This window comes from Rousettus aegyptiacus, unplaced genomic scaffold, assembly GCF_014176215.1.
Source record: "Rousettus aegyptiacus isolate mRouAeg1 unplaced genomic scaffold, mRouAeg1.p scaffold_m13_p_3, whole genome shotgun sequence".
Lineage (NCBI taxonomy): Eukaryota > Metazoa > Chordata > Mammalia > Chiroptera > Pteropodidae > Rousettus > Rousettus aegyptiacus.
This window is the reverse complement of record NW_023416306.1, coordinates 44,588,805-44,616,300: the sequence shown is the minus strand read 5'-3', so window position 1 is coordinate 44,616,300 and position 27,496 is coordinate 44,588,805. Positions and strand designations below refer to the sequence as shown.

Sequence of the window (27,496 nt, the reverse complement as noted above, 5' to 3'; positions counted from 1 at the left end):
TGGAGCATGGCCCTCGTTGCACATCAGAGAGTCTTTGACGTTCTGATTCCTCCTCTAAAACCCTGCTCCAGGGGCAGCAAATTGGGATCTCATCAGGTATTTCCAGCCTGCAGATGCATTTATCTGGTACACACAAAGTTTAAAAAATTATTATAGGGTGTATTATGGGCTAAATTATATTTTCTCAAAATCCACATGTTGGAGTCCTGAATCCCGGTACTTCAGAATGTGCCCTTATTTGGGAATGGGATTGTTGCCGATGCGATTTGCTAAGATGAGGTCGTACTGAAGTAGGGTGGGACCTGAATCCATTATGACTGGAGTCTTTGAAAAAAGGGGAAATTTTGAACAGAGAGAGACATGAACAGAGGGAGAATGCCATGCGAACACGAAGGCAGAGATCTACTAGTCAAGAAACGCCAAAAATTGCCAGAAAACCACCACAGGCATGTATGTGATTCCCAATGAAACATGTATTTGATTCTCATTTTAGAGCTGAGAGAACTGAAGCCCAGACAGATTTAGTAACTTGCTTCAAAGGTCGTGGGGCTACTAAGAAGTAAAGCAGAATTCAAGCTTCATTTTTTTCAATGCCGAATCCAGACTCTCCTCACTCTGCCTCACCATTTCTCAGTTTCACCAAAATGCTTCTAATGGAGTCCAGATCCCACCAAGACCTTTGCCAAGAGTGGTATCGCAAGTCCCACCTTCCCAGGCCTAATCCTATCTGCAGTGTCAACCGACCTGCATGTTCTGTTAAAGAGGTGCAACTTGTCATCTAGTATGAATTCGAAATCTTAGTTTCACTCAAAGAATACACAGTGACATTTTGTGTGCATTGTAAAGATGTACAGGAGGGTCCCTCTGTGCCTTTTTAAGAACAGATAGTATGCTTGATATGTTGTCAGCCCCCTTATAACTCGAAGAAGGCTTGGGGAAGGAGCCTTCCAGGGTAATGTTCTGTTTTTCATTTTTTTCCACAACCGTGAAAACTGAAGTACTTTACAGATGATACATCTACCTTTCTATAAGTATGTTTACATCAATCAAAAGCAAGGAAAAGAAAAAGAATGGTTCTTATCTCGTATTTAGCAGAGCACAGTGAACTCCATGTGTTTACCTCCCAGCTGCAACGTTTATCAACCCGTGGCCAAACATCTTTCATCTATAACTCATTTGCTTCCTCTCCGCCACTCTCACTGAATCATTTCAAAGCAAACCCCGGAATTGCACCATTTCATATGAAAACCCCCCAGCCTGTCTTACACTGTGTTTTCTCTGTGTGATTTTCAGGACATTACATGTATGTGGACTCGGTTTACGTCAAGCACTTCCAGGAGGTGGCCCAACTCATCTCCCCCATGACCACGGCCCCCATGTCCGGCTGCCTGTCGTTTTATTACCAGCTCCAGCAGGGGAATGACAATGTCTTCTCCCTCTATACTCGGGATGCAACTGGTCTTTATGAGGAGATCTGGAAAACTACCAGCCCAGGGAATCCTTCTTGGAACCTTGCTGAGGTGGAGTTCAGTGCGCCGTACCCCATGGAGGTAGGTGTTCCAGGTGTGCCCTGGCCTGGCCACTCTGCGGGGCTGCTGCCCATACTCAGGCATGGAGGCCAGAAGTTGCAACAGTCTCACACTCATTCTTCTTTTTCTTTGTGTCTGGATCTTTATTTTCTTTTCTCTTCCTGGGCCTCCTCCACTTCTCTTCCTCTGTATTCCCTTCTGCCTTCCTCTTTTATCACTTTCATATTCTACTGAGACTATTTTTTCTAAGGATGAAATCAAGTAACTAGATTTCTTGGGCACACTCTTCCTCTGACTCTTGCATTGTCGTCGTGGGAAGTTCAAAAAGGATCAGCACCTTCTAAGTTAACCTATCTCTTGAACTTTTATTCCCAAGAGCAGTTATGAAGTTTTCCTTTCCCCGAGGGAATAGTCTTTCTAGAGAAAAAAACGTATTTTTTTCTTTTCTCCTTTACAGGATAAATAATATCATAAAAATCAGATAAGTTTATGATTGTGGTCCCAAATTGAAACAAGCCTTGGTGTTTTGTCTTAAAACTTTTGATAGTTACGTGAGTGATAAGTATCCAGTGAAGAAGAATTAGAAAATTCAAGAAAGTAAAACAGACTAAAACAGCCTGGGTCAACCTTGCAAAGATGAGAACTACTAATGTGTTGGTGTTTATCCTTGCAGAGCTTTCTTCTAAGCACATATATTTATACATCTCTCTATCTCTGTACATGCTCCAGTACTTATAACAATTTAGCAAAGTAGATAAAATTATTCTCATATTGCAGATGAAAAGGAAAAATGGAGAGTCCAAAAAGTTTGACGTTTTTTATCTAGGTCACACAGCTGGTGAGTGCCAGGGTGCTTAGAAGAGTTTCTGGACTTTATAAAATCTAACCTAAAGCTGAAGGAGGAGGCCCAGGTCTGTCTGAGGACCCCACTGGACCTCTAGAATCAGTGAGTGCAACATTGCAATTGCAGATTTGAAGCTTTAAGTAGAGTCTTAGTTACCACAGGTTATTAATATCCCCTGCTTTTCCCTTTGCTCTTTTGTTGCAATAGCTTGCCTAGTTTCCTTTAAAGTGCAAAAGGAGCAGCTTATCCTCCGGATGCATTTTAGTGGTGTCATCTGGTTGCCTGATGTAGAGATTCAGAGTGTTGGGTCTTGGTTTCTGACGTGTCCTGTCTACTGATGGTGTGCCTGCCACTCCCCTGATCCCCTTCAGATCCCCGTCTGTGTTCCTCCCATATGACCACAGAAAGAGCACAGTGCCTTTTGCAGTAAGTGTGCTATTTCCTATCCCAAAGGCTAAAGGCCTTGACTTGTTCTTGCAACCCAGTGGAAAATTTTGTATGTTTGGGTTACAGGGAAAGGGAAATGCACATACTGTTCAGAAATTTTTCCTTCTATTAAAGTCATCTCTCTCTCACACACACACACACACACACAGAGAGAGAGAGAGAGAGAGAGAGAGAGAGAGAGAGAGAGAGAGAGAGAGAGAGAAAGAGAGAAGAGAGAGAGACATGCAGGCATGCAAGAGAGAGCGCAAGTATTTTCTTTCTAGACTCCTGACCTCCAACCATAAACTCCTTTGGCAACATTTGTACAAGTGAGACATTGCTGGATTTTTTAAAAAAATCAAAGCTGAAAAATTGCAAATCTAGATACTACTTAACTTTAATATGTATCCTTTTGATTCGCACATTTGTGATTTTGCTCTAGTAGTTTGAACTCATTATGCTGGTATTGTTTGCTCTCGGTAATTTCCAGAAAAAGAAACATCCTGCAGAAATCAGTGAATTTAATGTCACCATATTCTCAAATGAATTTTAAAAAGGAAAACAAACATTTGAGACCCTCTTTCTGAACAAGAGAGCAGCACATGGACTTTGATGAGCATATTATCGTATTCTGATCGGAAATATTCTTACTCTCCCTGCTCGGTAATGTGAGTTCTGCCGTTCACCTTCTTCATCAGCTCACATCTTGAGAACTAAATGTCATGGACCTGCGTCGACTCGTTAACTTCATTTGCTCCTTCTCATTTGTCTACTTCTATTTCTTTTGTTCTCAGTGCTTCCCACCCTGCCAGAAACAAACTTCCAGGTCCCACTTGGATTTTGCAGAGTCTAGGCACCAAGTCTCTGCAGGACTATTGTTATTAAGCTGAAAGGGAGCTTAGGAACCATCTTGTCCAAATTCTTTTTTTCAAAAATGGAGAAACCGAGACCTGGAAGAGAGAAGAGCCCTGCTTGTGCTAATTTGCAGTGAACTGTGCATAGATCTGAATATTGAGTTCAGGAGGGCCTCAACATGGAGAGAAAAAGGCATGAATTTAGCTCATGAATTCAAAACTCATTATGCACCTGAATGCATGCTAGGACCTTTATATACATCATTTCATGCAATCTCAACAGTCCTACAAAGAAGGAGTTGTTATTCTTATTTTATAAATCAGGAAAGTGAAGCCCTGAGAGGTACCCAAGGTCACCTAGCTTGTCAGTGATGGAAATGAGATTTAAACTTTGGTCTGTCTGCCTCCAAGACACCATTCACTTCAGAAGAGGCTGGAAATCAGAAGCCCATGCCTCAAATCTAGCCTACAATGAATGATTCGCCTGGCTCTGAAGTGGTGTTTAGTTTTTTGTTGTGTTTTTTGCTTCTTTGTTTTAATTTTTCAATTAATTGCCAAGATTGAAAATTCAAAGCGATTAAATAAAAATCTAAAGATCCAGGTCTTCTTGACAATTTAGTAGATCCAGACATATTAGGTCCAAATCCCCACATGTCAGCAATTGACGAAGCTGACGAGCGGCCATCCCCTTGAGACAGCACTCCATTCCACCACGGTCTGAGTTCTCCATTTCACCACAGTGTGCACCCTTTCGTGCTGCATCATACAAGCCCTGTCATGCATTTACATGACCTGCCTGGCTCTTGTAGGCATTTGAGTTTCAACCTCTGCTCAACACTTTATCTTCTCGTGCTATCAATTTACAAGAATGGACTGCACACTTGGGCGGTTTTTCCCAGCACAAGTCAATGCTGTGCTGAGCACACCTGATCCCCATGGTCACAGGCAAAGGGTGGTTGATTAAACTCAGAGTTAAATTTGGTGGCAGAAAAGAGCAAAATAAATGGATTGAGCTCATTAACCCCACGTTCTTTCTAACCACTCAAACGTGCCTGGACATGCCGAAATCCTAACACCCATGCATAGAATTTCTGGACCTGATTATGCCTTAGCCATCAGGGAAATTGATTGCTGCATCTTTGTCCAAGGCCCTCACGTAGAATTCCCTGTATGAAAAAGGGAAAGGATGTTGGAGGGGCTTAGTTTTCTGTGAAGGGCAAGCGGAGAATGAGCCTGCTTTCTGCAAGTAGACTGCTTGCTGTTTTTTTAATTGAAGTTTATAATGCAATTTATAAATTCTTTAGTTATATCAGAAAATGACATAGGTACTTTCGCTGACACTCAAGGGAGGGGAAAAGTTTACCAATAAAATACAATTTAGGGCTTAGTAGTCACTCTTTCCAAAAGAGACTATGGTTTGCCCAAACTCCTATATTTAGGAATGTGATTCCTTAAGTACTTATAACTTGGCATCTCTTGGTTTGATTGCCATATCATTTTAAATCATGGTTAAGGGCACTTAAGCATAATAGAATATGTAAACTTATAAAATATTACATTTTCATCTGCAATTTTATTTTAATTAAAAAAAGTTTTTCAACTACAGTCAACATATAATATATTAGTTTCAGGTGTGCAACATAGTGATTAGACATTTATATAACTTACAAAGTAATCACCCTGATAAGTCCAGTACCCATCTGACACCATACATAGTTTGTATAATATTATTGACTATATTCCCTATGCTGTACTTATATCCCCTTGACTGTTTTTATAACTGGCAATTTGAACATCTTAATTCCTTCTCATTTTTCACCCATCCCTCCCCCCAAAACTCCCTTCCATCTGGCTCCTATCAATTTATTCTCTGTATCTATGAGTCTCTTTTGTTTATTTGTTTTTTAGATTCATATGTAAATGAAATCATATACTTGTCTTTTTGACTTATTTTACTTTTTGACTTATTTTACCCTCTAGGCCCATCTATATTGTTGCAAATGGCAAGATTTCATTGTTTTTATTGCTGAGTAATATTCCATTATATATATAGGTACCACATCTTCTTTATCAATTCATCTGTTGATGGACACTTAGGTTGCTTCCATATTGGCTATTGCAAATAATGCTGTAATAGACATAGGAGTGCATTTATCTTTTGAACTAGTGTTTTGGATTTCTTGGGGTAAATACCCAGTAGTGGAGTTGCTGGGTCATATAGTAGTTCTATTTTTAATTTTTTGAGGCACCTTCATACTGTTTTCCATAAAGGCTGCACCAATTTACAGCCCCACCAACGATGCACAAAGGTTCCCTTTTCTCCACATCCTCACCAACACTTTCCGTTTATTGACTTGCTGAGAATAACCATTCTGACAGGTGTGAAGTGATATCTCATTGTGGTTTTAGTTTGCATTTCCCTGATGATTTAGTGATGTTGAGCATCTTTTCATATGTCTATTGGCCATCTGTATGTCCTCTTTGAAGAAATATCTATTCAGATCCTCTGCCCATTTTTAATCAGACTGTTTCTTTGATGTTAAATTATATGAGTTCCTTATATATTTTGGATACGAACCCCTTAATGATTGTATCATTGTCTGCAGGTTATTTTTGAAGTTGCTTTCAATGGTCCCAAAGGAGGGTATGTTGCCCTGGATGATATTTCTTTTTCTCCTGTTCACTGCCAAAATCAGACTGGTAAGTATTATTATTTTTCTTCTTCCTCGTATTTAGAATTTTCCTTCTCAGTAGATGTCTGTGATCAGGATTCACTTTAATTCTTTCTAATTTTCTTATATTTCCTGTTATCCTTAAAAAATTATTTAACTAAATAGTCCTTTTCCTGGTCTGTTACACTTCTTTTTCTCCTCATAGAGTGAATCTAATTTTTCTTACAGCACAAGCCAGTTGTCATGTGCTAAGGATCTTCTATCTCCCCTGCTTACTAGGAAATGAAAATTAAATAATACTAATTCATTTTTCCCCACCTTTCTCTTTAAAGGATATGTTGGGTTCATAGACAAGTGGGTAGGTAGGTGGAAAAAACTCTCAAAATCTACTGACTAGAATTATGAAAACTCTTTCCAATTTTATGTATCTAAGACCTATAAATGTCCTCATATTTAAAGATGTTAGTATTTGGAATGTAAATTTCTGTAATGGCTTTTGGTTAAATGTTATATATTCAATTTAAATTCTTTTTCTAAGTGAACCCTCAAGTTGTTTCATCATGATAGCCAATTTTGTAATTTTCATAAACTTTGTATTTGGAAATGAGAGGAAATTTTTACCTCTGAGAAAATAGGTAAGCAAATTAATTAATTTAAAGTGAATTAGAAAACAAATATTTTAGAATAAGGATGACACTATATGCATGATAACCAGATAAATGCAATTGATCTTACCTTTTAGTGACTTTATTTCCTTGAGAGGTTCCAGAAAAACCCTGTGGTCTTCCCATCTTACTAATGAACGCTCGTTTGTTTCATGGAGCATAGAAAGTGAATATTTGAACTTGACCTTTTAAAAAGCTAGTGAAATAGAAAGAACCATATGTATTTACATATTTGCATATCTTTATTAAAATTATTTGATTCAAACTATAATCAATGATTAGAAGAGTCTCTAAATGTTTCTGACACCACAAGCCAGATGTCATATGTTAAGGAACAGAACATGGAAACCAAAATTGTTTTACTTCTCTAAATCTGATTGCTCCCTAATCCCATCCCCAGTTAATATTTCAATGATGTTAAAAGTAGTTCCATAATCTCTCTATCATTATTTGTAGAGACTTTTTCTTTGAACTTTTTACATTGAACTTTTATATTTCCAAGTCATACATATGCAAAAAACTGTGTTTATTCAATATCTGCAGGGTAGAGGGTGGGTGAAGACGCAGCCAGGAGGTCATAGAATTTACTGAGCCACCTTAGAAGTAATGTTGGGAAACATTTTCCCTTTAAAAAAAACACAATATGTGTGCGTTCTTTCCTACTGATGAGTAAAAGGAAAAGAAAGATTCCAGCAAAGTGAGGACTGTTTACTAAAAGGGCTGGTGGCCCCTCAGTCTGTAAGATCCAGCTCACATAAAGACCCTTCTTCCACAGAGGCCACCAGAGATTCCATTTTCATATACTTAGGTTAACTGAGGCTCCAAACTTCTCTTCAGAACTTCCTAAAACATATCAACTTTTTAAAAAATGGTTTAAGTACGTGATCATAGTGTAATGCTCAAGAGCAAAGACTTTGGATTTACATCCCTATTTTTCCACTTACAAACTATGTGACCTTGGGCATGTTAATTAACTTCTTTGAGACTCTATTTCCTCATTCATAGGACAAGGATAGAAGAATCTGTTCCATAGTGTTGTTGGGAAGATTGATGGGTTGATGTCTGTGAAGGCCTCAGCAGGGTATGGCACACAGAAAATGCTTGGCCATGAGACTTAATGTTATTTACTTAATTTTCAAAATACTCTCATCCATTCCTTGTTTAGGGGCTCAGCTTGAAACTAAAGAGCACCAGCAAAGGGTACTGCTTTGATGAATGTGTGAAATGGAGCCCGCTTTGTACCTTTCGTTAAGCAGCTCTGAGCCAGATTCTGAGTCTTAGAAGCTGAGCTCTTTAGTTTTCATACTTCGTCTTACATTTCACAAATAGTTTATGCCCTTCTGTTCTATAACAGGTGCCAACATTCTTTTCTTTATCTTGGTTAGTTCCAGACTTGTTGTCTCTGCTTTTCCCAGCTGGACCTAGCATCTTCTCTCATCTCTGTAATAGATCAAGACAGGAATTATTTCAACACATGAAGCATTTCATTCCTATTGTTCCTACCATCTGTTTGGGATTAGAATTAATAAACTTTATTCAACCTGAGACTGATCACAGAGTCACAAGTGTTAAACACCAGTGTCGTGTCACTCCCTGATTATTTCCCCAGGATACTCCAGAGGATAGTGAGACTGCCCCACTACCCCTACTCTGAGTTCTAGCACTTACCTTTTTAAGCCTTTTCCACCCATAAAATCCCTCCCTTCCACCACCATGTTTGGCCTAGAGTCTAAATATTAGGAATAAGCTCTCTTTTCAGGCTGTAAATCCTTAAATGCTTAGTAGATGTTTCTATCCACTTCTAGGAATCTTGCCTTACTGCCCAACCCCAAACAGAGCTTCACCGCTCTACCCTGTGTAGACCTAACTTCTTCTCTGAGTTTGGGTCCATCCTGTATCTAGGCCAGAGACTGGGAGGAGCCTGACACTCATTGATCTGATCTCAAAAGATGTCTACCTGGGCCTAAATCCCAATCTTGACCACTCATCAATAACATACTGCCCAGACTTCTTGTTCAATTGGAAACCTGGCTCCAATTGTTGCCTTGGTTACAGCAAAGGTTGCCATAGCCTTCCTAAGCTCAAAGGCCCTCAAGCATCAACATAGCCTAGTCAGTGGCCCAGCCTCTGTTGCATCATGATTCCTTGGTGTGGTGCCAGGTCCCACTCAGTCTCTTCCCCAAGCCAACTTTGAGTTGTTTCAGCCTGTTTTTAGGTTGGCTCATGCTAAACTAAAACTGTGCAAGCTTAACAGCCTAAAAAGCACACAGTACCCCAAACTTCTCTAGCACCACAGAGGCTGATGAGCCTTCTTAGATCTCTAGGATTGATACTGAGTTCATCTCCATGAACTCCACAGAGCAGAGGAAAAGATGAAAACTGCTCCCACTAGTTCTTCTCAAACTGCAGTACCCTCTATCTGATTAGATTATCTTCAGAGCCCTTCATTTCTAAAAAGTTTAAATGTCAGAAAGAAAGTAATAAGCTAAATCTTACATTATAAAGCTTTTTGGTACCTTGCTCAAAGGAACTTTTTTTTTTTTTTAATAATGAGCTACTGCTTGAGGTTTCCAGCTGCCTGATTCCTTCTTATGCTTCAAATATGTCATTAACACTCCTCAGTAGTTCAATTGTGATCACCACTTGACCCGTGCTTCTGAAACAAGCCTGAAGGATTTCCAGCCACCTTAGATCTCTGAGGAGCTCATGTTGGGCCACAAACAGTTCCTCTGGCCCCACCTTCAAGAATTAGAGACTATCTCATGGTAAAAGAAGCTTTGTGAGTAAAAAAGATTTAGGATCTGAGATAATGATTTTGGGATTTTCTTTTCATCAGACCTTCTCAAGACCCCAGACAAATCCATTTTTAGGACTAGCTATTTAACAAAACAATATAATCTCATTTTGGGGAAAGTCTTTTCTGTACAACTCAGTTCATCATGGAGAGATCTGATCTTTGTTTACTTTCAAGTTTTAATACCACCTCTCACCATCTCCTACACACCTAATAAATGGGTTATGGTTCTCCTGTGGCCACCCATGGGTATATCCCCTGGTATATATTTCTGATATATATACCACTGTTCTACCATTGAGCATGGATTTGTGGAGGACCACACCATTTTCTGAGCTGGATGGCATCTGCGGATTTTGAATTGTCATCTGTTTTTTCATTATGAGGTGGAAGAGGGGTGACTAAGACTGAACACTGTCATGGAGTTTCCCATGGCATCACAACTTCATGGGGGATGTCAAAGGATGTTTGTTTGTAGAATTTCATATTCATTTTTGAAATACTTTCTCTTTATGGCCTAAAAATACTTCCCGATGCTGACAGAGTCAGGGAGAGCAGCGTGTGGGCTCATCTGCCAGACGTAGAGCTGAGAATCCTCTTTATTTCCTTGTCTCCTGTCCAGTTCATCAGGATGCTCTCCTTGTACCCTTGCCAGGGCTTATCATCTGCAACATGGTCAGGTTCCGGTCACACAGGAACATTGTCTTCCTATTCTTTGTAATGTACTGTTAATCACTTACTTTTTTTTTGTTTTCCTTCTAGTTTCATGTTTTTAGAACTCTATTTGTACCATCTCAAACTCGGAAAAAAAATCTCAAGAATACTATCAAGAACTCCCATATGCTCCTCACTCATATTTGCAACTTGTTAACATTATTCCATTTCCTTTTTATCGACCATTTAAAAGTAGGTTGCAGACATGATGCCCCTTTAACCCCTAAATTCATCAGTGTGTGTTTTCTAAAACCAAACACATTCTTCAACATAATTATAAGGTTCAAGACATTTGACACTGAAAGAATATTATCAACTAAACTATAGTCCAATATTGTCAACTGAACTAATTTACCAATGGCCCCAATCATGTAGTTTATAGCTGTTTGTTTTCCTAGACAAAGGTTGAACCTCGAATCCCTTGCAGCATTTGGTTGTCATTCCTCTTTCATCTCCCTTAATCTCAGCCAGCTCCTAAGTCTTCTAGAATTTTTTTTTTTTGCTTGGAAAATTGATAAATTGAGAATATACTGAGTCTTTGTCCCCAAACAACTCCATTTCATCAGATCACTGCTCCTAGAATGTAAATGTTTCTCTAAAATTAACTTTCCGGTTATTCAAAACAGCACCCATTCTCTCTTTTTAAAAGGTTAGACCAGTGTATGTCAGCATGCAGAATAAGATCCCAATTAGCTACATCGAATGTGTCCCAAACTTTAGTTCACATCTTCTCTGGGCTCAGAAGGCAACCTGAAGAGTGAGGTTCACAGTCACTGTTAATAGGACCAACTCATTCTGAAAAGAACAGAAGTATTACTTACATATTTCATTCCTGGGATGAGGTGATATTTATAGACCAAGGTAAAATGATACTGGAACTTAGCAGAAGACAAAATAATAGCAGTATAGGTGACAGGGTTGGTGTGTCTTTTTGGACAGCATGGTTTATATTAAGTAATGATTTTCTTCCAGCAGATCAGCTTCTACTACTAGTGTCCATGATAAATAGTGGCTGTGCTTCAGACAGAGACTGATCGCCAAAAAAAAAAATATATTTCTGGACAATATTATTTCTAAGATACCTATCTTAGAAGGACACAAAGAATTCCTTAAAATCCCCACCTTTTCTCTTTTTTTTTTAAAAAAAAATTATGAATGGATTTCGAATTGTGAAAAAATATGTGGATAAATGCTCTCAGTTTTTATAGCACGAAAGGAAATTTCTTTTGAAGTCTGGTACTTTATTTTTATATAGAATGTGAACAGAGCTTCTTCCTTCCATTCCTTTAGGGAGAAAAAAGAACAATTTTCCTGTCATGCTGAAACTTTAATTTAATGCTAACCTGTCAGCATGCCATTAGGGTAAAAAGTACTTTGTTGTGTTTTACTTCTTTGGTCTCTCCTGGTACAAATGTGTACCTCTTTGTCAATCAGTCGATGTAGTCCTTTGAGATCTTTGGGTTTGGCTCTCTTAACTTTGGTTTTCCTTTGCTCAGAACTTCCTTTCAGTGCCTTAGAAGCAAGCTGCAATTTTGAGGAAGATCTCTGCAAGTTTTACCAAGATAAAGATGGTCCAGGCTGGACTCGAGTGAAAGTAAAACCAAACATGTACCGGGCTGGTGACCACACTTCCGGCTTAGGTAAATCAGGAATCTGTCCTCGTGGGACACTGGGGGAGGAAAGGGAGTTGGTGTTCATGCTTCATTAGCTCTCTTTACTCCACCACCAGACGCCAACTTTAAAAAAAAAAAAAAAAAAAAAGGTAGCTGTAAAGAAGCAAGGACAATTGGTAATCTTGTGTTTGACTATTTTTTAAAACTGGAATTCAGGTTGCTGGGCTAGCAAAAGTATTTCCCAATTAATTAAATAGTCAAGCCTTTGGAAATTATCTTCCTCTTCACTTTACATAGAGAAGTACCTCTAAAAAAGCTATTAGAATCCTATTATATGAAATATCCAGAATTGGCAAATCCATAGAGATAGAAAGATTAGTGGTTGCCAGGGTCTGGGGAGGGGGAAAGGGGGAGTTACTGTTTAATGGATATAGAATTTCCTTTTGGGGTGATGAAATGTTTTGGAACTAGATAGTGGTGGTGGTTGTACAGCACAGTGAATGTACTAGATGCCACTGAATCATACACTTGAAAATGGTTAAAATGATAAATTTCATGCTATGTGTATTTTACTACAATAAAAAATATTTTGTGAGAAAATAAAAGCTAGTGGAAATGTTAGGCAGACACTTGATAGATATATCTATAAAGAACTCTTAGAAACCAGTTTGAGCTCACCGTATAAGGATTACCTATTGCTTTAACGACCTCCTTTGTGAAACTCACTCCAGTAGAAACTGGTGGAAAGAGTTGGCTCTCAAGGAGTTAGTGCTTCCTTTATTTATTCGACAATTACTTATACCTTGGGCACAGGGGCAGATTTACCAGAAAGCTGATTAAGCTTAGGTTTCAAGGCTCCTCCTTTGCACAGGTTGTGGGAAAAGCCTTGAAAGGGGCCTTTGCAATATTATACCTGTAGTTTTGTATTCTTTTCTTAGAGGCTGCTTAACTTGTAGAAATACAGGCCCTATTTCTGACCTTGGCCAAATTAACTCCTGGGAGATACAATAAGGAACAAGTCAGGTTTGAAACCTGTCCTCTCTAGGTCACAGTCATTTCAATGGACAAGATCAACAATAAACAAATACATATACAAATAAACTCATAATTACAGTTGTGATAAGTGCTATAAGAAAAATGAGCTCTGAGAGAGAATAGAGGAAAGAACCTAATGTTGGTCGAGGATTCAGGGAATCCCCTTTTGAGGAAAGTAGATATTATCTGGGAGAGTGGGAGCCATCCAGGCAGAGGAAGCAGCATCGGTGAAGGCTTTGAGTTTGGAAAGAGCTGGACACTTCAAGGAATTGAAAGGTTAGTGTGTCTGCACCATGGGGAGGAGAAGAGAGGAAAATAAAGTTAGAGAGAGAGATAGGTCATGGGTGTAGCAGACCAAAGTAAGCATTTGAGATTTTATTTTAAAGGAAATGAGAAGCCATTGAAAGATTTAAAGCAGGGAAGAGAGGGGTTAAATTTAGATTCCAAAAAGATTCTTCTGGCTATTTTGTGGCCACTGGTATTAGTCTGCTCTGGCTGACAACAAAATACCACAGACTGGGTGACTTGAATGAAAGAAATAAATTTTCTTACAGTTCTGGAAACTGGGAAGTCCTAGGTCAAGGTGCCACAGGAATTGGTTACTTGTGAGACCTTTCTTCCTGGCTTGTAGATAGAGCCTTTTCAGTATGCTCTCATGTGACATTTCCTCTGTGTGTACATGTGGAGAGAGAGCTCTTGGTGTCTCTTTCTCTTTTTATAAAGACACCAATCCTATAGCATTAAGGCTCCACTCTTAATCTCATTTAACTTCAATTATCTCCTTGAAGGTCCTGTCTCCAAATATAGTCACAAGGGGGCTTAGGACTTCAACACATGCAGTTGGTGGTGGGGCAGGGTGGGGGTGGTGGTATACAGAATTTGGTCCATAATACCACTCATGTGAAAAAAAACCAAAGAACTTGTGCCAGATGAGTTAAGTAATTGGATAAAACTAAATTATATAGCAAAAACTGAGACACCCAACAGGTCCTCCGATAACATTCTTTCATTCAACAAGTTTTCGTTAAAATGCCAATTAGATGTCATAGGACTTTAACTCTTATTTAGGTTAATTAGCTGATGTTAAAATTGGTTTTACTATATGTCAGTTCACTTGAAGTTTCAGAACTTATTGATGACATCAGATGAGGACTTACTGTGTTATTTTTTTTCTTTTCCTCTCAGGCTTTCTAAGGTACATAGATCTGTTTTAAGTTTACCATGGGGTTGGTGGAGCAGGTGGGAGGGGAAGTTCTTGATTTTATTTTTCTTTATGTTATTTAAAAGAAATAAGTGAAGAATACAGAACTTTAGCACCTGGTGGATGTGATTAAAAATCTACTCTTCAGGAGCAAGTTTAGCATATGACCAAGAGAGTACAAAGCTCTGCCCAAGCATGCAAATCTCTCTTCCCTGCAGGGCTGCCAGGCCCGTCTGTAATCAGTCTCTCCATCTCCACTGGTCACTGCAGAGATAAGAAAGAAAAATCAGCCCTGGGCCTTATGTTCACTGTGACTCAGTACTGGACACTCAGTCTAAGTCAGCTGCTTGACCCACAGTCACGAAAAGTATAAGTTTTAATTGATGACCAGAATCTGGGCATATGCAGTTGGAAATCTATACATGTTTATGAAGTTTAGTTAGAATTGGAGATTTATTGGCAATGGAATCACATAGGTGGTATATTCTATCATTAAACTACATATTATAAAATGCTTTATCATTTAAAGTCGGTGAAAAAAATAGTCTTTTGACAAATTCTACTTTACCCAAATTTTCCCACTTGACAAGCTGGGCTAGATTTTTTAAGTTTTCGTTACTGATACATGGAATGCTTTGTCCTGTTCTTAGGGTATTACATGCTGGCCAACACAAAGTTTACATCTCAGCCTGGCTACATTGGAAGGCTCTACGGTCCCTCCCTGCCAGGAAACTTACAGTATTGTCTACGTTTTTATTACGCCATCTATGGGTTTTTGAAAATGAGTGACACCCTAGCCGTTTATATATTTGAAGAGAACCATGTGGTCCAAGAGAAGGTCTGGTCTGTGCTAGAGTCACCCCGGGGCGTTTGGATGCAAGCGGAAATCTCCTTTAAGAAGCCCATGCCTACCAAGGTAAAGTAGAACTAGCACAATCCTTTGTTCATTTGTAGTTGTTGGACTGGATTAGTGAATTTCTGTTTAATTATTTTCAATTGGTGCTGTGTTATTTTCTTTTGTTCAAGCTGACAGCCCCACCCCCACACACTATCCCCAGCCATGCACGATTGTATCCTTCAGTTCTTTTCAGTTTTCTGTGTCGCAGAATCATGGCCACCTAGGGACTTTGCTTATTGTTTATTTCTTAGGTTCCCTGAGAATAGTCCAAAGACAGAGAATATGCAAACAGTCCAAGCTCAACAGCTAAACTCTAGTTTGAAGCTATAATTCACACACACACACACACACACACACACACACACACACACACACACACAGACTTGCACCACAAAACCAGGGATGCATCAAAAATTAATGGAATTTTTGTTGTACTCCATACCCTATTTTGTTAATGTTTTTAAAAGGGAGGGGAGGATATAATAAACATTTCACTCATTAATTTGGCTTTCATTTGTTTATTCCTTCCTTCCTTCATTCATTCATTCATTTATTCCTTTATTCAACCAGCATAGATTAGGTATATGCTCAGTGCAGGGGATATAAATATGAATGAGACTCAGATCCTACCCCTGAAAAGGAGATCACTGATGACAGAAAATTCAGGTACAGATATGCAAGAAACTAACAACATACAATCTCCCTGTCTCATAGAGAGCTTTACAGGAAAATAGAGAAACGGTTCTACCAACCGGACATGTAAAAAAAGAGTGACAAATAGAAGCCCCACTGAGCTGGAGCGCTAAGGACCAGAGCATGCTGGATTCTAACTTCTGTCCCCATCCACCCCACTCTACCCTCTCCCTCCATGTCCTCTACTCACAAACACTTGGGTTGTTTAGAAAACTGCCACTTCTTTAGAGCGAGTCCCTGCTCTTACCTGACTCCAATGGAATGGCAGGAAGTCCCCCAGCAAATATGAGTGCTACAGAGAATTGCCTATATCTTCTTCGCCTGACCTCTCACTTTCCCAGCAACTGCATGCTTCCTCCCCAAAACACTTAAGGAAAAATGGGTAGAGACCCAGTTGGGGCAGGAAAGGTCTTATAGCCTTGGAAGGAACTAGTCATGGATTTGGCCCCAGTGCCAATGAGGAGATGGTAGAGTTCAACACTGCAAAACTCTGGACATATGTCTGAAAGTGGCCTGTAGTTTTGGCAGGTTTCTTCTAAAGAAAACCAACTCCTCAGAGAGTGAGAGGCCATTTGATGTCAACCATAGAAGCGCACATTAAGGCAGGAAACTAAAGTTCACTGACTTATGTAACATACACAGTTAGAAATAACATACAGTCTTTCAGAGAAGGGATAAAATGAAAAGCCACACTCCCTACCTCTGAACTTTTTCTAATGGTTTTCTCCTTGATTTTCTGCTGGGTTCCTCTATAATTTCAAATATTATATTTCCATCTCCATTTCTTGATTCAGTAAACTTAACAGTATTTGCTGACTCCCTGCTATGAAAGATAAGGAATATAGCTTATTTATACCATTTATTCTCCTTTTTTCTCTCCTCACAATTTTTAGTTGTACTTTTATTTTTTACTTTTCCCTCAGTTCCCTTTGTAACTTCAATCCACTTAATGACTTATCTTTGGATCCATAAACTTTAGGTAGTATCTCTTAATACCCCACTAAGTAACAGGAATGAGTTTTCACTCCTACATTTCCCTCTACTTCTTTGGTCCCCTCCACTTCTCAAAGTGTCTCGGCTATACAACTGCTTTTGCATTGTCGTGGCTTATAACATTTATGTTCCTACAGTGAAGACTTTTCACCTTGCCAATGGCTGGATTTCCCAGTGTGAACTCCCTTGGCATTTGGAGGAGGACAGTTCTGCCTTTATGGGGAACAGTTATGGGGGACAATGCCCTCACATTATTGGAGTTTTAACATCTATAATTACTGCACAATCCTAAATTATTGCCACACATTTACAAATGGCCAGAGGTGCCACACCATCCTTGGATGAGAAACATTGGTCTGAAGTTGATTCTGGAAATTGAAATTAAAAACCACCCCCACCTGTGATCCACTCTGCTCCCCTCCAATCTGTGCTCCCTGGGCAACGAAGTTCTCAGGAGGAAGAGAACCCTGTGCTTCCTGTTGCACTTAGGGAAAGGGCTCTGCGTGCTCTGACATTGGTCCCGTCTCCAGCTTTGCCTCTTGCTCTCTCCATTCTAATCTCACTGCACAATCAGTTCCTGGAACACATCCCACTCTCCTTTACCTTAGGTTATTGCACCCTGTTTCCTCTACCTAGACTTTTCTTAATTCAGCCATGGCTTAAATTTCTCTTCCACAGAGAATCCTTCTCTGGCCCCACTCCCCAGAATAGGTTAGGATTCCCTGGCATCCTAGGTCTCTTCTTCATCATCTCAGAGACAGTATAGACATAGGAGACTCTGGTTTGAAATCTTATTTCTACCAATTTCTGGCTTTGCAATCTTAGTTTTTTTAATTGAGGTGTAATGGACCTTAATATAACTAACATCATAATATATAATTGACATTATGTATTATTACATATAATAATATGATAATTATAATGTATTACTAATACATTATATAGTATTTACTACAATGCAATTATAATACATAACATAATGAAAATATTAGTAGTACCTACTTCACAGGATTATGGTGAAGATCAAATGAGATGGCATTGGGTAAAGCTCTTAACATATACTTGGCACATAGTTAGCATTAATCAGAAATAGCTGACAAAGGAGTGTGAGAGAAAGAGAAAGAGAGGGAGAGAAAGAGAGAGAGAGTGTAAGTTCATAAGGTTTTAAGGCAACATCTCTTTAGTATGTGGATATTTCTACACCTTGATTTTTGCTGTGAAGTATTCTATATTAAAAATCAGGTCAGAGTTAAATCTTTATTTAAATAATAATAAATTTTCTTAATGAGATGGCTGCTTTTACTCCATCATGAACAGCCTAAAATAAATTTTCAGTGTTTTAGAAACATTTGGAAAGGGCAAGAATCATGAAATGGTTTTCTTGTTCTATTTTTCCCCAGCACATTACTGAATGGAAAGCAGGTAATCAAATTACCTTGAGACTTTAGTACACTAGAGAGGATAATAAGGAGAAACAACTCACTCCAAAATGCTTTTCATTAAAAGCCAAATGTCAAGAGAGACTAGAGAGTCATCAGAAATCCCATGATGGAGTACAAACACTAACCTTCATTTAAGTCCTTAGTTTAACATTATGCTTGGTGGTTGTAGCGGGTGTATTAGGTCCTGCAATATCTCCCCACCTGAAGCCAGCTTTCCCTTTAACAAAGATCTTTAAGTGATCTGTTCATTTGAAGCACAGAGAAAAACTCAATATTGTGTTCATTAAATATTTCTTCTGGAAAAAAATGTTAAATGGCCCATAAATGAGAGAATGACCAGGCATTCTGTTCCATCTGGTCTGGCTTAATGATCGGCTCAGCAGTCACTAAAATCTTCATTGTGTACTCTTCTAAGCCTACATATTTACTCAGAGAATTAAAAAATCAAGTTTCAAAACTCATTTATGGATTTGGAGAAAACTCCCATATGGCCAGTCTGAAAAAATTTAAATACATTTTGTTTTTACTCAGCAAGAATCTTATGTCAGCACTTTTTAAGGTATGTCCCATTGAGTACAAAGTTTTTGAGTTGTTCCATTGAAAAAGGGTCCTGTGGTCAAATGAGTTGGGGAAAATTTTGTATGCTATATATCCGTTCTTCTGTATACACACATAAGGATTCACAATGCATAGTAATGTATTAGAAACTCTGGTAACTTCTACATTAAAGAATCCTGTTTAAGGTGGCAGTTCCCTCAAAGTACTTGACACAAAACTCTTGTCTTATGTAGCCCCTTTTAGCATCATTCTACTATCATAGTATTTAATGCATTATATTGAAGTTGTCTACTTGTCTGCCTGTCTGCATTAACCAGACTGTAAGCTTCTTTTTAGAGAGCAGGGATTCAAAGATCTTATTTATTTTTGTGTTTCTAATGTGAACATAATTTCTGAAATAAAGTGGGTGCTCAATAAATAGATAAGGAAGAGAACTGAACTATCAATACGTGTTGATGGCAAGGAAGGATAACATAAACCCATTCAAGGAAGAAGGAAGATTAAATGTTTCTACCTTTGGGTTATATAAACCATAATCCCTTATGGCTCAGCACCTGAGCAATTTGTTCTGCAAGAAAGTTCAGTGTGAACACTTAAAAGCAATAATATCCTGCTGGTGTGAATATAAGAATACATATAGACAACACATATGCCAAGTCTGGTTTGGGGCTTTTTATGATGATACTTATTAAAACCCAAATTGTGATTCTTCTTTTGAAAAAACTTCCCACCCTTACATCATGCCATTTTCCTATACCCAAAGACTGGTGAACTTTCTGATCCTTTCCCTGTCCCCTAACGCAGCTTTTCCAGCTTCCATTCTGCACGTGTGGTCAGGGATGAGCTCACTTCTGCATCACACTCTCCCTACCCCCAGTTCCTTCTGGCTTCTTCCCGCTTGGTCTGCTTAACTCCTGGGAACCCTCAGCAGCTCATTTCATCTTCTTTTACCTGGGTTTCTCCATACAGCTGGAGAAAATCAGACTAATCTCCTCTGTTCCCTTCATGCTGCTGGGAAAGCCTTTTTATTCATCTCTAGTTGATTTCCCTTCTCATGCCCCACCCAGATGTTCAGATCCATCCTCACTCACAAGTTTCCAACATGATTCTCCCTGCCTCATTCTTAGGATATGACCTCACGGGTTCGTCTCCCAAAAGTATGAAGGCATTCAACACAAGCTCCTTCAGTTCTGTTCCTTTCTAAATCCTTCCTTACTTGCCTCTCTGTCTCCTGATGAATCTGACAAAGGAAGTAGGATTATCTTTGCTCTTAGTCAAAACCAACTCATCCATCTATACATTTGATCTCAACTTCCTTCCTCCTCTGGGAACTATTTCATAAATTATTCCTCCTCTTCTAAATCTTCAGTCTTCTTTAGTCCTTTGCACACTGTCACCATATGATGGTCACACACAAATGAACAACAAACCTTCCTTTTACCTTCGTGCCCATTTAAGCCGCCACCCTATCCCATTCCTGGAGTCTTCAAACTTCTTGAAAAATGAATCTTTATTGACTATCTATGCTCCAGTGCAGTTTCTCATTCCTCAAATCCTCACCTTCTGACCTCTGCCTTCCTTGCCCAGTGCTCCTTCAAAGGGTTTATCCCATTGATCTTGCTGCAGGAATCAACATGCCTGAGAAGATCCTATCCTTCTCTCAAAGTCCATCTCAAGTGCCCCTTCCTCTGAATCTTTTGTAAGTCATAAACTTGTGTTTTACTTGTTAGAATGAGGTTTGCATAAGAAAAGATTCTATGTGTGGAAAAGGAAGATGTGGCTTGAAGTCTTGACTCCTGAATTAAATATGCAGATCAGAATGTATGTTACCTCTCTATGAAATAAGGACCTGTTTTAAGATACCTGCTAAATCTCTTCTACTTCCCATTTTATTTTCAGGCACTCTAATATCAGGAACTGTCTTTTAATATTATGCAGCACTGTCCTTGTGGATAGCTTTTTCTGTTTATTTCCCCTTAAAATAATCTCCTTTTAGCAAAAAGAAAGAGAGAGAGAGAGAGAGAGAGAGAGAGAGAGAGAGAGAGAGAGAGAGAGAGAGAGAGAGATCAATGAAATATAAGTCTATGACTTGGATTTCTGCATTTAAAAATCTTCCTTTTAACCTTGCCCTTTAATAATGAAAATGCAACTAGATGTAAAATATCTAGGATTCTGAAATTTTAAAAGGCAGTACTTAGAAGTTCATCAAATAGAAGTGAAAGTCTAGTAAGTTTCTGGAGATATTTATAAATAGGTGGCTGTTTAATAACAGATACCTGGCTGTAAAGGGATCAAGGAACCAATGTATACACAAGATACATGAGAGGAGATAAACTTTTCACATTTCATGATGTCTGGGAAGACTGGGAAAGGGCTGCTGAAGGACACTAATGCCCTAGTGTAATTAAAGTAGGGCAACTGAGTGCAAAGTAGAACTAGCAAGATCATTAATTACTGACCAGGTAGTCAGCGCATTATAGAATAGATTAGAGTGGTTTCATACACAGAGCACGGAAAATTACACTAAGTGGAATAAGTTTTCATGTGAAATCAAATGGAGGGACTAAGTATGGAAAAGGAGCCTGCTCTTGAGTTCTTCAAGTTACACTTAGTATCTACTGCCAGTCCAGGGTTTCTAAATTTCTTTAAACGTGAGTAAGGCAGGATTGAGATACTTTGGTTTTTGTTATTTTTCATTTCCCTTTGGGTATTTGTTGAGGACTTCTGCATATCAACTTATGTCAGTTTATGGAAAGACTGATTAGCACAACTGGTAGTTGTGAACAAACAGCCTGCACTAACTAGGGTAGTGTTTATGTTGGTGCATTCTCCCATGACTTTCCAGAGGAATTAATTCATGGAATATTGCCAGATTGCCACATTTGTCCTCGCTGCACTATAGACATACCTAACAAGACAGAATTGGCATTCTTTCCCCATAGTTTTATAAATAAGCTTAATTAAGCAAATATTTATTCCAATGGTGGTTTATGAACCTGAAAACACTACCTCCTACCACACTTCCAAATTCCTCATCATGCGAGTATTTCACAGCCTTAAAATGCCTGCATTTTTAGGGATCCTTTTTCCAAGGTTTTTGAATGAGGCAACATTGTTTTTTGATATTCACATTGAAATTTTCTAGGGATCCTCTGGTTTTCTGAGCTCATAAACCAGGTAAGTATTTCTGAGTGCATAGACCAGGTAACTATAAGCTTAAGTCACTTACTTGGACATTGACAATTCACACATTAATATTCACCACTTTCACTCAGGGAAGAATACCTTATTTTCTTCTGCATAAATATTCTTATCTTTTTCTTCTTCTCTTGTAGGATTTTCTCTGATTGTTTTCTGCTTTATTTTTTTCAACATCTACCTCTAGCAGAAGTCTCTCTACAGTCCACAAGCTACCTCCCTGGCTTCTCCCACAATACCACTGATAGGGATGAGCTTCTATTTTCTGTTCAATGTCAGGTTACATATATAACTAAAAAATGCTCAAGGATGCATTACTATTTGTGGCCTGCCTATTTCATCTTAATCTTCAAACCAAGACACTTGCTTCTCCCATAGTTTCATTCTCCAAATAAGGATTCCCTAGTAAACATATCTGAAAGGCAAGCGTCAAACCAGAAAAAAGTTTGCAACACATATGACAAACTTAATACAATTAATATATAAATTTACTCTAATAAATCAATAAGCAAAAGGTAAACTAAGCAATAGGAAAGTGGGCAATGGTTACATATATTAGGCAAATCAGAAAAAAGTACTACTAGAAAATAAGTGTACAAGCATATTTAACCTCATTTATAATCAAAAATTTAAAAATATAATAAATTAGCACTTTTGCCTGTCAAATGAATAAAAGTATTTTAAGATATAATACTCTAGAGTATGATTTTATACTGTACACTGTATTCTGTCTATCAATTAATAAATCTTTCACTTTGGACCAAAAAATGCATATATATAATACATATGTATGTACATATATGAGTTATATATGAATATTTAAATTTATATAATGTATATTTTATATAGATATAAAACACTACCCTTGAGAGGTGAAGGTGCAAGGAAATACATAATCATTAATATGAGGGAAACTGATATAATATTTCTGAATGACAGTTCAATTACATGTATCAAAAAGAAAGCCCCTAAATATGCACGCTTTTTGGCATAACAATTGTACTTCTGGGGTTTATCATAAGAAAACAATCCTAGTTATGCACAAAGATTTAGCTACCAATATTTATCACAGCAATATTTGCAATATTGAGCAATTGGAAACTGCCCAGTTATCTATCAGTAAGTGCTGGTTAAATAAGTTGTGACATAGCTAAAAAGAGTTTAGTGTTAGGTAAGATTTAGCCACAGCATTTTATCAAGTCAAGGATCTACACTTTGCTTTGGGAATCAATGAAAATAAGGCCAACAACTGTCTATGTCTCAGACATGCGTACAGAAAAGTCAATATTCCTGTTTGAGTATTAGCAATGCACTGCTAACATGTCTGTTGTCTTTTCCTGACCCAGAAGAAATTCATCCAGAGCAGGGGCAAGCCCTTGAGAATCAAGGCTAAGACCTAGATTCTTCTATTTCTGCTTGTTATTGATGCATTCTCCCATATCTTCTGAGATGACTGACATTTTTATATCTCCATTCAAATGAACCACAACAATAGCTCTGTATTATGATGTCCATCCTTGGACTTGACAATTAAATTGGTCATTACACTTCATTACATTACATTATGTCACATTATATTACATTGGTCAGGAAAGTATTTGGCCAGGGATCTTCCCTAAGGGAGGTAGGCCAGAGATAAACCACCCTGTATGTACACCCAACATTGTTTTTCTCAGGTCAACTGCCTCCTGTGGAGAGTATATGAAAACTAGGAAGGAAGGTATTCACATCTAATTTCCTTCAGTGATGATGAAAGGTTTATGGGATTTTATACGTAATAACATTCTCATTATTAGGGTGTAGAATTAGACTCTTAAAACACTACAAATGATATTATCTTTGTTTAATGCTCCTTTTTTTCAGAGGCTTTTCACATTTATTTTTCATTAGGATCCTCAGTATTAATTGTGTGGGATTATGTATCTGTGTCTCACAATGAGAAGAGCACAAATTTGGCAGACAGAACTAGCTCCCCCCAAGAAAGGTAAAGAAGGGAAAATGGGTGCAATTGCAGATAGGATCGTAGGTATGGATGTGGGGACCTGAAGGGATTCTTTCCTATCGGCCTAAATTTTCAGTGTGGAGTGGGAGATAAGATAATCAACTAATAGAAAGAAGGACATCACTGAGGTGAGGGCACACTTGCTATGTGGAGGAGGAATTACTGACTGAGAGAAGAGGTTTCAGCATTTACTAGTCCTGAAATTTAGCCATGATCTATGTAAGATTCAGGTTCTGGTATCAGGTGACCAAAACTCTTTATAAACAGACATAAGACAAAAAGATAGAAAACTGGTTGTAAACACAGATCAAAGAAATGTATGGTCCACTGCTCTTCATTGAGGAGTTTTAAGCCTTTCAGAATCATATTTTGAAATACCTAAAGCAGAAAGAGAAAATGAGTAGTTTGGTATAATGAAATACGCTTCATCAGAGATTCGGTGTGTGATATTTCATGTCTGGACACACAGCTGGCTGTTGTGTGACCTCGAGCACAATGTCTCTGGGCCTTTTCCTCATTCCTCATTTTTTTTTTAAAAAACGACTGATTCTGAGATTTCTTCTGGAATCTGCCCTCTCTTTATAGTGACCAAAAAAATCTAAAACTAATGCAGATTTCTGAAATCAGTGAGTTGAGAGATCTGGATAGTAACTAAATACTAATCTGGATATTAACCAACAAAATAGCAATGAAAAACTGCCTGTGGATCTGCAATTCTACCACAACATGCCCTCTACCCCAGAATGCAAGGCTCCTGTGAGCAGAAAGAGTCATGCTCAGAGAAGCTGGAAGTTGCTCAATCTTTGTTGTTTGTCAAAGCCAAAAGTTGAATTAAATCAGATGATACTTCAAAAAGAGAAAAAACAAAACAGATGGATCTCTTAAGAAAAAAAAAGTATTGGTAAGCTAAAGACTTATTTAAAAACATGTCATTCCGCCTTTTGTTGGATATGAAGACTAAGTTTAGTATCTGCAGGAGGCATCGTGCTACAATTTAGCAACTCTTTCCCAAAACATGGCTGTGACTCTAAAAATGCTAAATTCCCATACTCATTTTTCTAGATAAAGTTCCACTTGGCCCGTCTTTAGGGATTTGTGAAAATCTTGACCCTTTAGCCCAGAGTCTTAATATTGGAAATTTTCGTTTTGTTTTACTTTGCATTTTTGTATTTTTAAAATTCTGTTGCAACTGCTGGTAAACAGTTAAACGAATGCAATTTCATTATATAGTATATTCTGCAATGGTGTCAAAAGCATCTTAATGAAAGGCTCTGAAATTTCACTGACTGGATTATAGTAATTTTGTGAATAATTATTTCACCAACTCTGTAGTTGCCATATCCAAATTTATCTGTACAAGTGATTTCAAAGGATTTTAACCTCATCAGAAGAAAAGTTAAATTTAACCCAGAATCGACCCTCTGATAAATTGTTGAGGTCCACCCCTTATAACAGGAGCCTACTTGGGTGAGTTTTGTGAACATGGGTAATTTATGGTATTGTTGGCATAGAATTGAAGTGTTCCTGCGTGAAGACAGAAGGTCATTTCTGGAAACTATCATTCACATACTAATTATAGGCCTAACCAGGGCTTTTCAGTTGGTAAAGTAGGTGGTGAACTAACCCAATGACCTGGACAACTGTGTCTATCCAGCAGACTATGGAAACTACTTTAAAAGACAGTTTAAAAAAAAAAAAAAGACAGTGAAAAACCAATTAATATAGCCAATGTTTAGTTCTTTAATGCAGACAGTCTTTTTTAACTGCACAACAAAATTTCGTGGTTGTGTATTCCACAGCTCCCTGCAAAAGCTTGGTTTCCTCCTTCCCTCAGCAAAATCCTATTCAATGTGTTGGGAAGCCCTTAAACTATGAGACTTCATAAAATTAAAATCAGTGACTCTAATTAAAAAAAAAAAATCCAACTGACCTGGTTTGGAAAAATAAGTTCCTGACATATCGGTTTCTCTGTTTTTTTTTTTTTTCCTTGATGCTTTAACTGCGAACTTTCATGGACTTTTACAGGTCTCGGGGCAAGTTAGCCCCTCTGACTAACACAGCCATGTACTTGGGTTTCTATGGAGACCCTCTCTCAACTCCAACGCTTCCCCTGTTAGAAGAGAATTAAAATTGTATGCTCTGAGGAAAGTTTGCTTGGTTACCTTTTAGGATCTGCTGCTACCTGTCATTATGTTGTTTTGAGGGAGTAGATAATTTTTTTAAATGAAAACAAAGAAGAGCTTCTATTGCCTTTCAGCAATGTTGAGTTTTCTGAAACAGGAAATTGGAGCAGTAAACGCCCTGATAATCTCGGGGATGATTATTCAGTTCGAGTGGTAGTGCATCTCCTTTGCATGTTTTGCTTCTTTGCCTTTCATTTCCAGGGCTTTAGGATATTTTATTGTCTATTAGAACCACCACCCGGTCATGTGCAGAGGAAGAGAAAACTAAATCAGTCCAGTCCGCTTTTAAAACAGAAACAACTGTCCTGTTCTGACTGGGCGGAATAAATAGGTTGAAATTGACAGTGAATCCAAAAACGAGGTAACAGATCTGAGCGTGCCCAGCACAGGGGTGGCACAGACTAGGAATTTAGTAAGTGGAGTTTCGTAATCTGCACAGCTGTTTTCTACCACCCTTGACCACTGGTTCTCAGCCAGAGGAGATTTTGCTGGCCCCCCCCCCCCACCCCCAGATTTTGCTATATCTGGAGGAGAGACATCATTGATTGTCTTGACTTGGGCATGATATTGGTGTCTAGTGGGCAGAGACCAGTGCTCCTTAAACATCTTACAGTGCATAAGGGTGTCTCCCACAACAAAGAATTATCTGGCCCCAAATATCAATAGTGCTGAGGTTGGAAGACCCTGCTATAGACAAATGAGCATGCATGATGTCTACTTTTAGGATGATAAAAAGTAAGTTAAGCAATAATGTTGATCCTTACTTGACTATACTTAAAATTATTTGTTTGCAGATATGTTTATATAGCTCTCCAGTCTCTGCCTATTTGTATTTCCAAAGTTAGTCTAGGTAAGTTTCTTCAACAATGAATATTCTCTATCAAAACAAAAGTGGTCAACTATCACTAGTACCTAAAAACTGGAACCTTTAGTACACTGAAACAAATTGATTTATGCAAATTTAATTTGCCCCTAACTTTTAAGAGCTTTGCACAAAATCAAGAATACCTATCTACGGGATGTCATTTTACTTTGTACCTCTTCCTCTCCCCTCTCAAATAGATATTAATATATATTCAAGTTGCCTAAGATTTTTTTCCCCCAGTCTTTAGAGATACCCCACTTTTTTGAAATATGGCCTAAAATGAAGTAAACATTTTTTTTTTCAAAGATCTATAAATA

At 38.2% G+C, this 27,496-nt stretch overlaps 1 protein-coding gene across 2 annotated transcripts in view; it reads left to right on the top strand.

The window, feature by feature from the left end:
* Window positions 1-27,496, top strand: part of MAMDC2 (MAM domain containing 2) — a 120,756-nt gene that overhangs the window by 69,354 nt on the left and 23,906 nt on the right. For both annotated transcript variants that reach the window (XR_001595703.2, XM_016135523.2), the window contains exons 6-9: window positions 1,294-1,550; window positions 6,260-6,353; window positions 11,995-12,138; window positions 14,998-15,263. Coding sequence is in view for 1 of the 2 variants with exons in the window: in XM_016135523.2 (XP_015991009.2) it covers window positions 1,294-1,550; window positions 6,260-6,353; window positions 11,995-12,138; window positions 14,998-15,263 (761 nt within the window). In the remaining variant the exon portion in view is untranslated. The remainder of the gene's footprint in view (window positions 1-1,293; window positions 1,551-6,259; window positions 6,354-11,994; window positions 12,139-14,997; window positions 15,264-27,496) is intronic.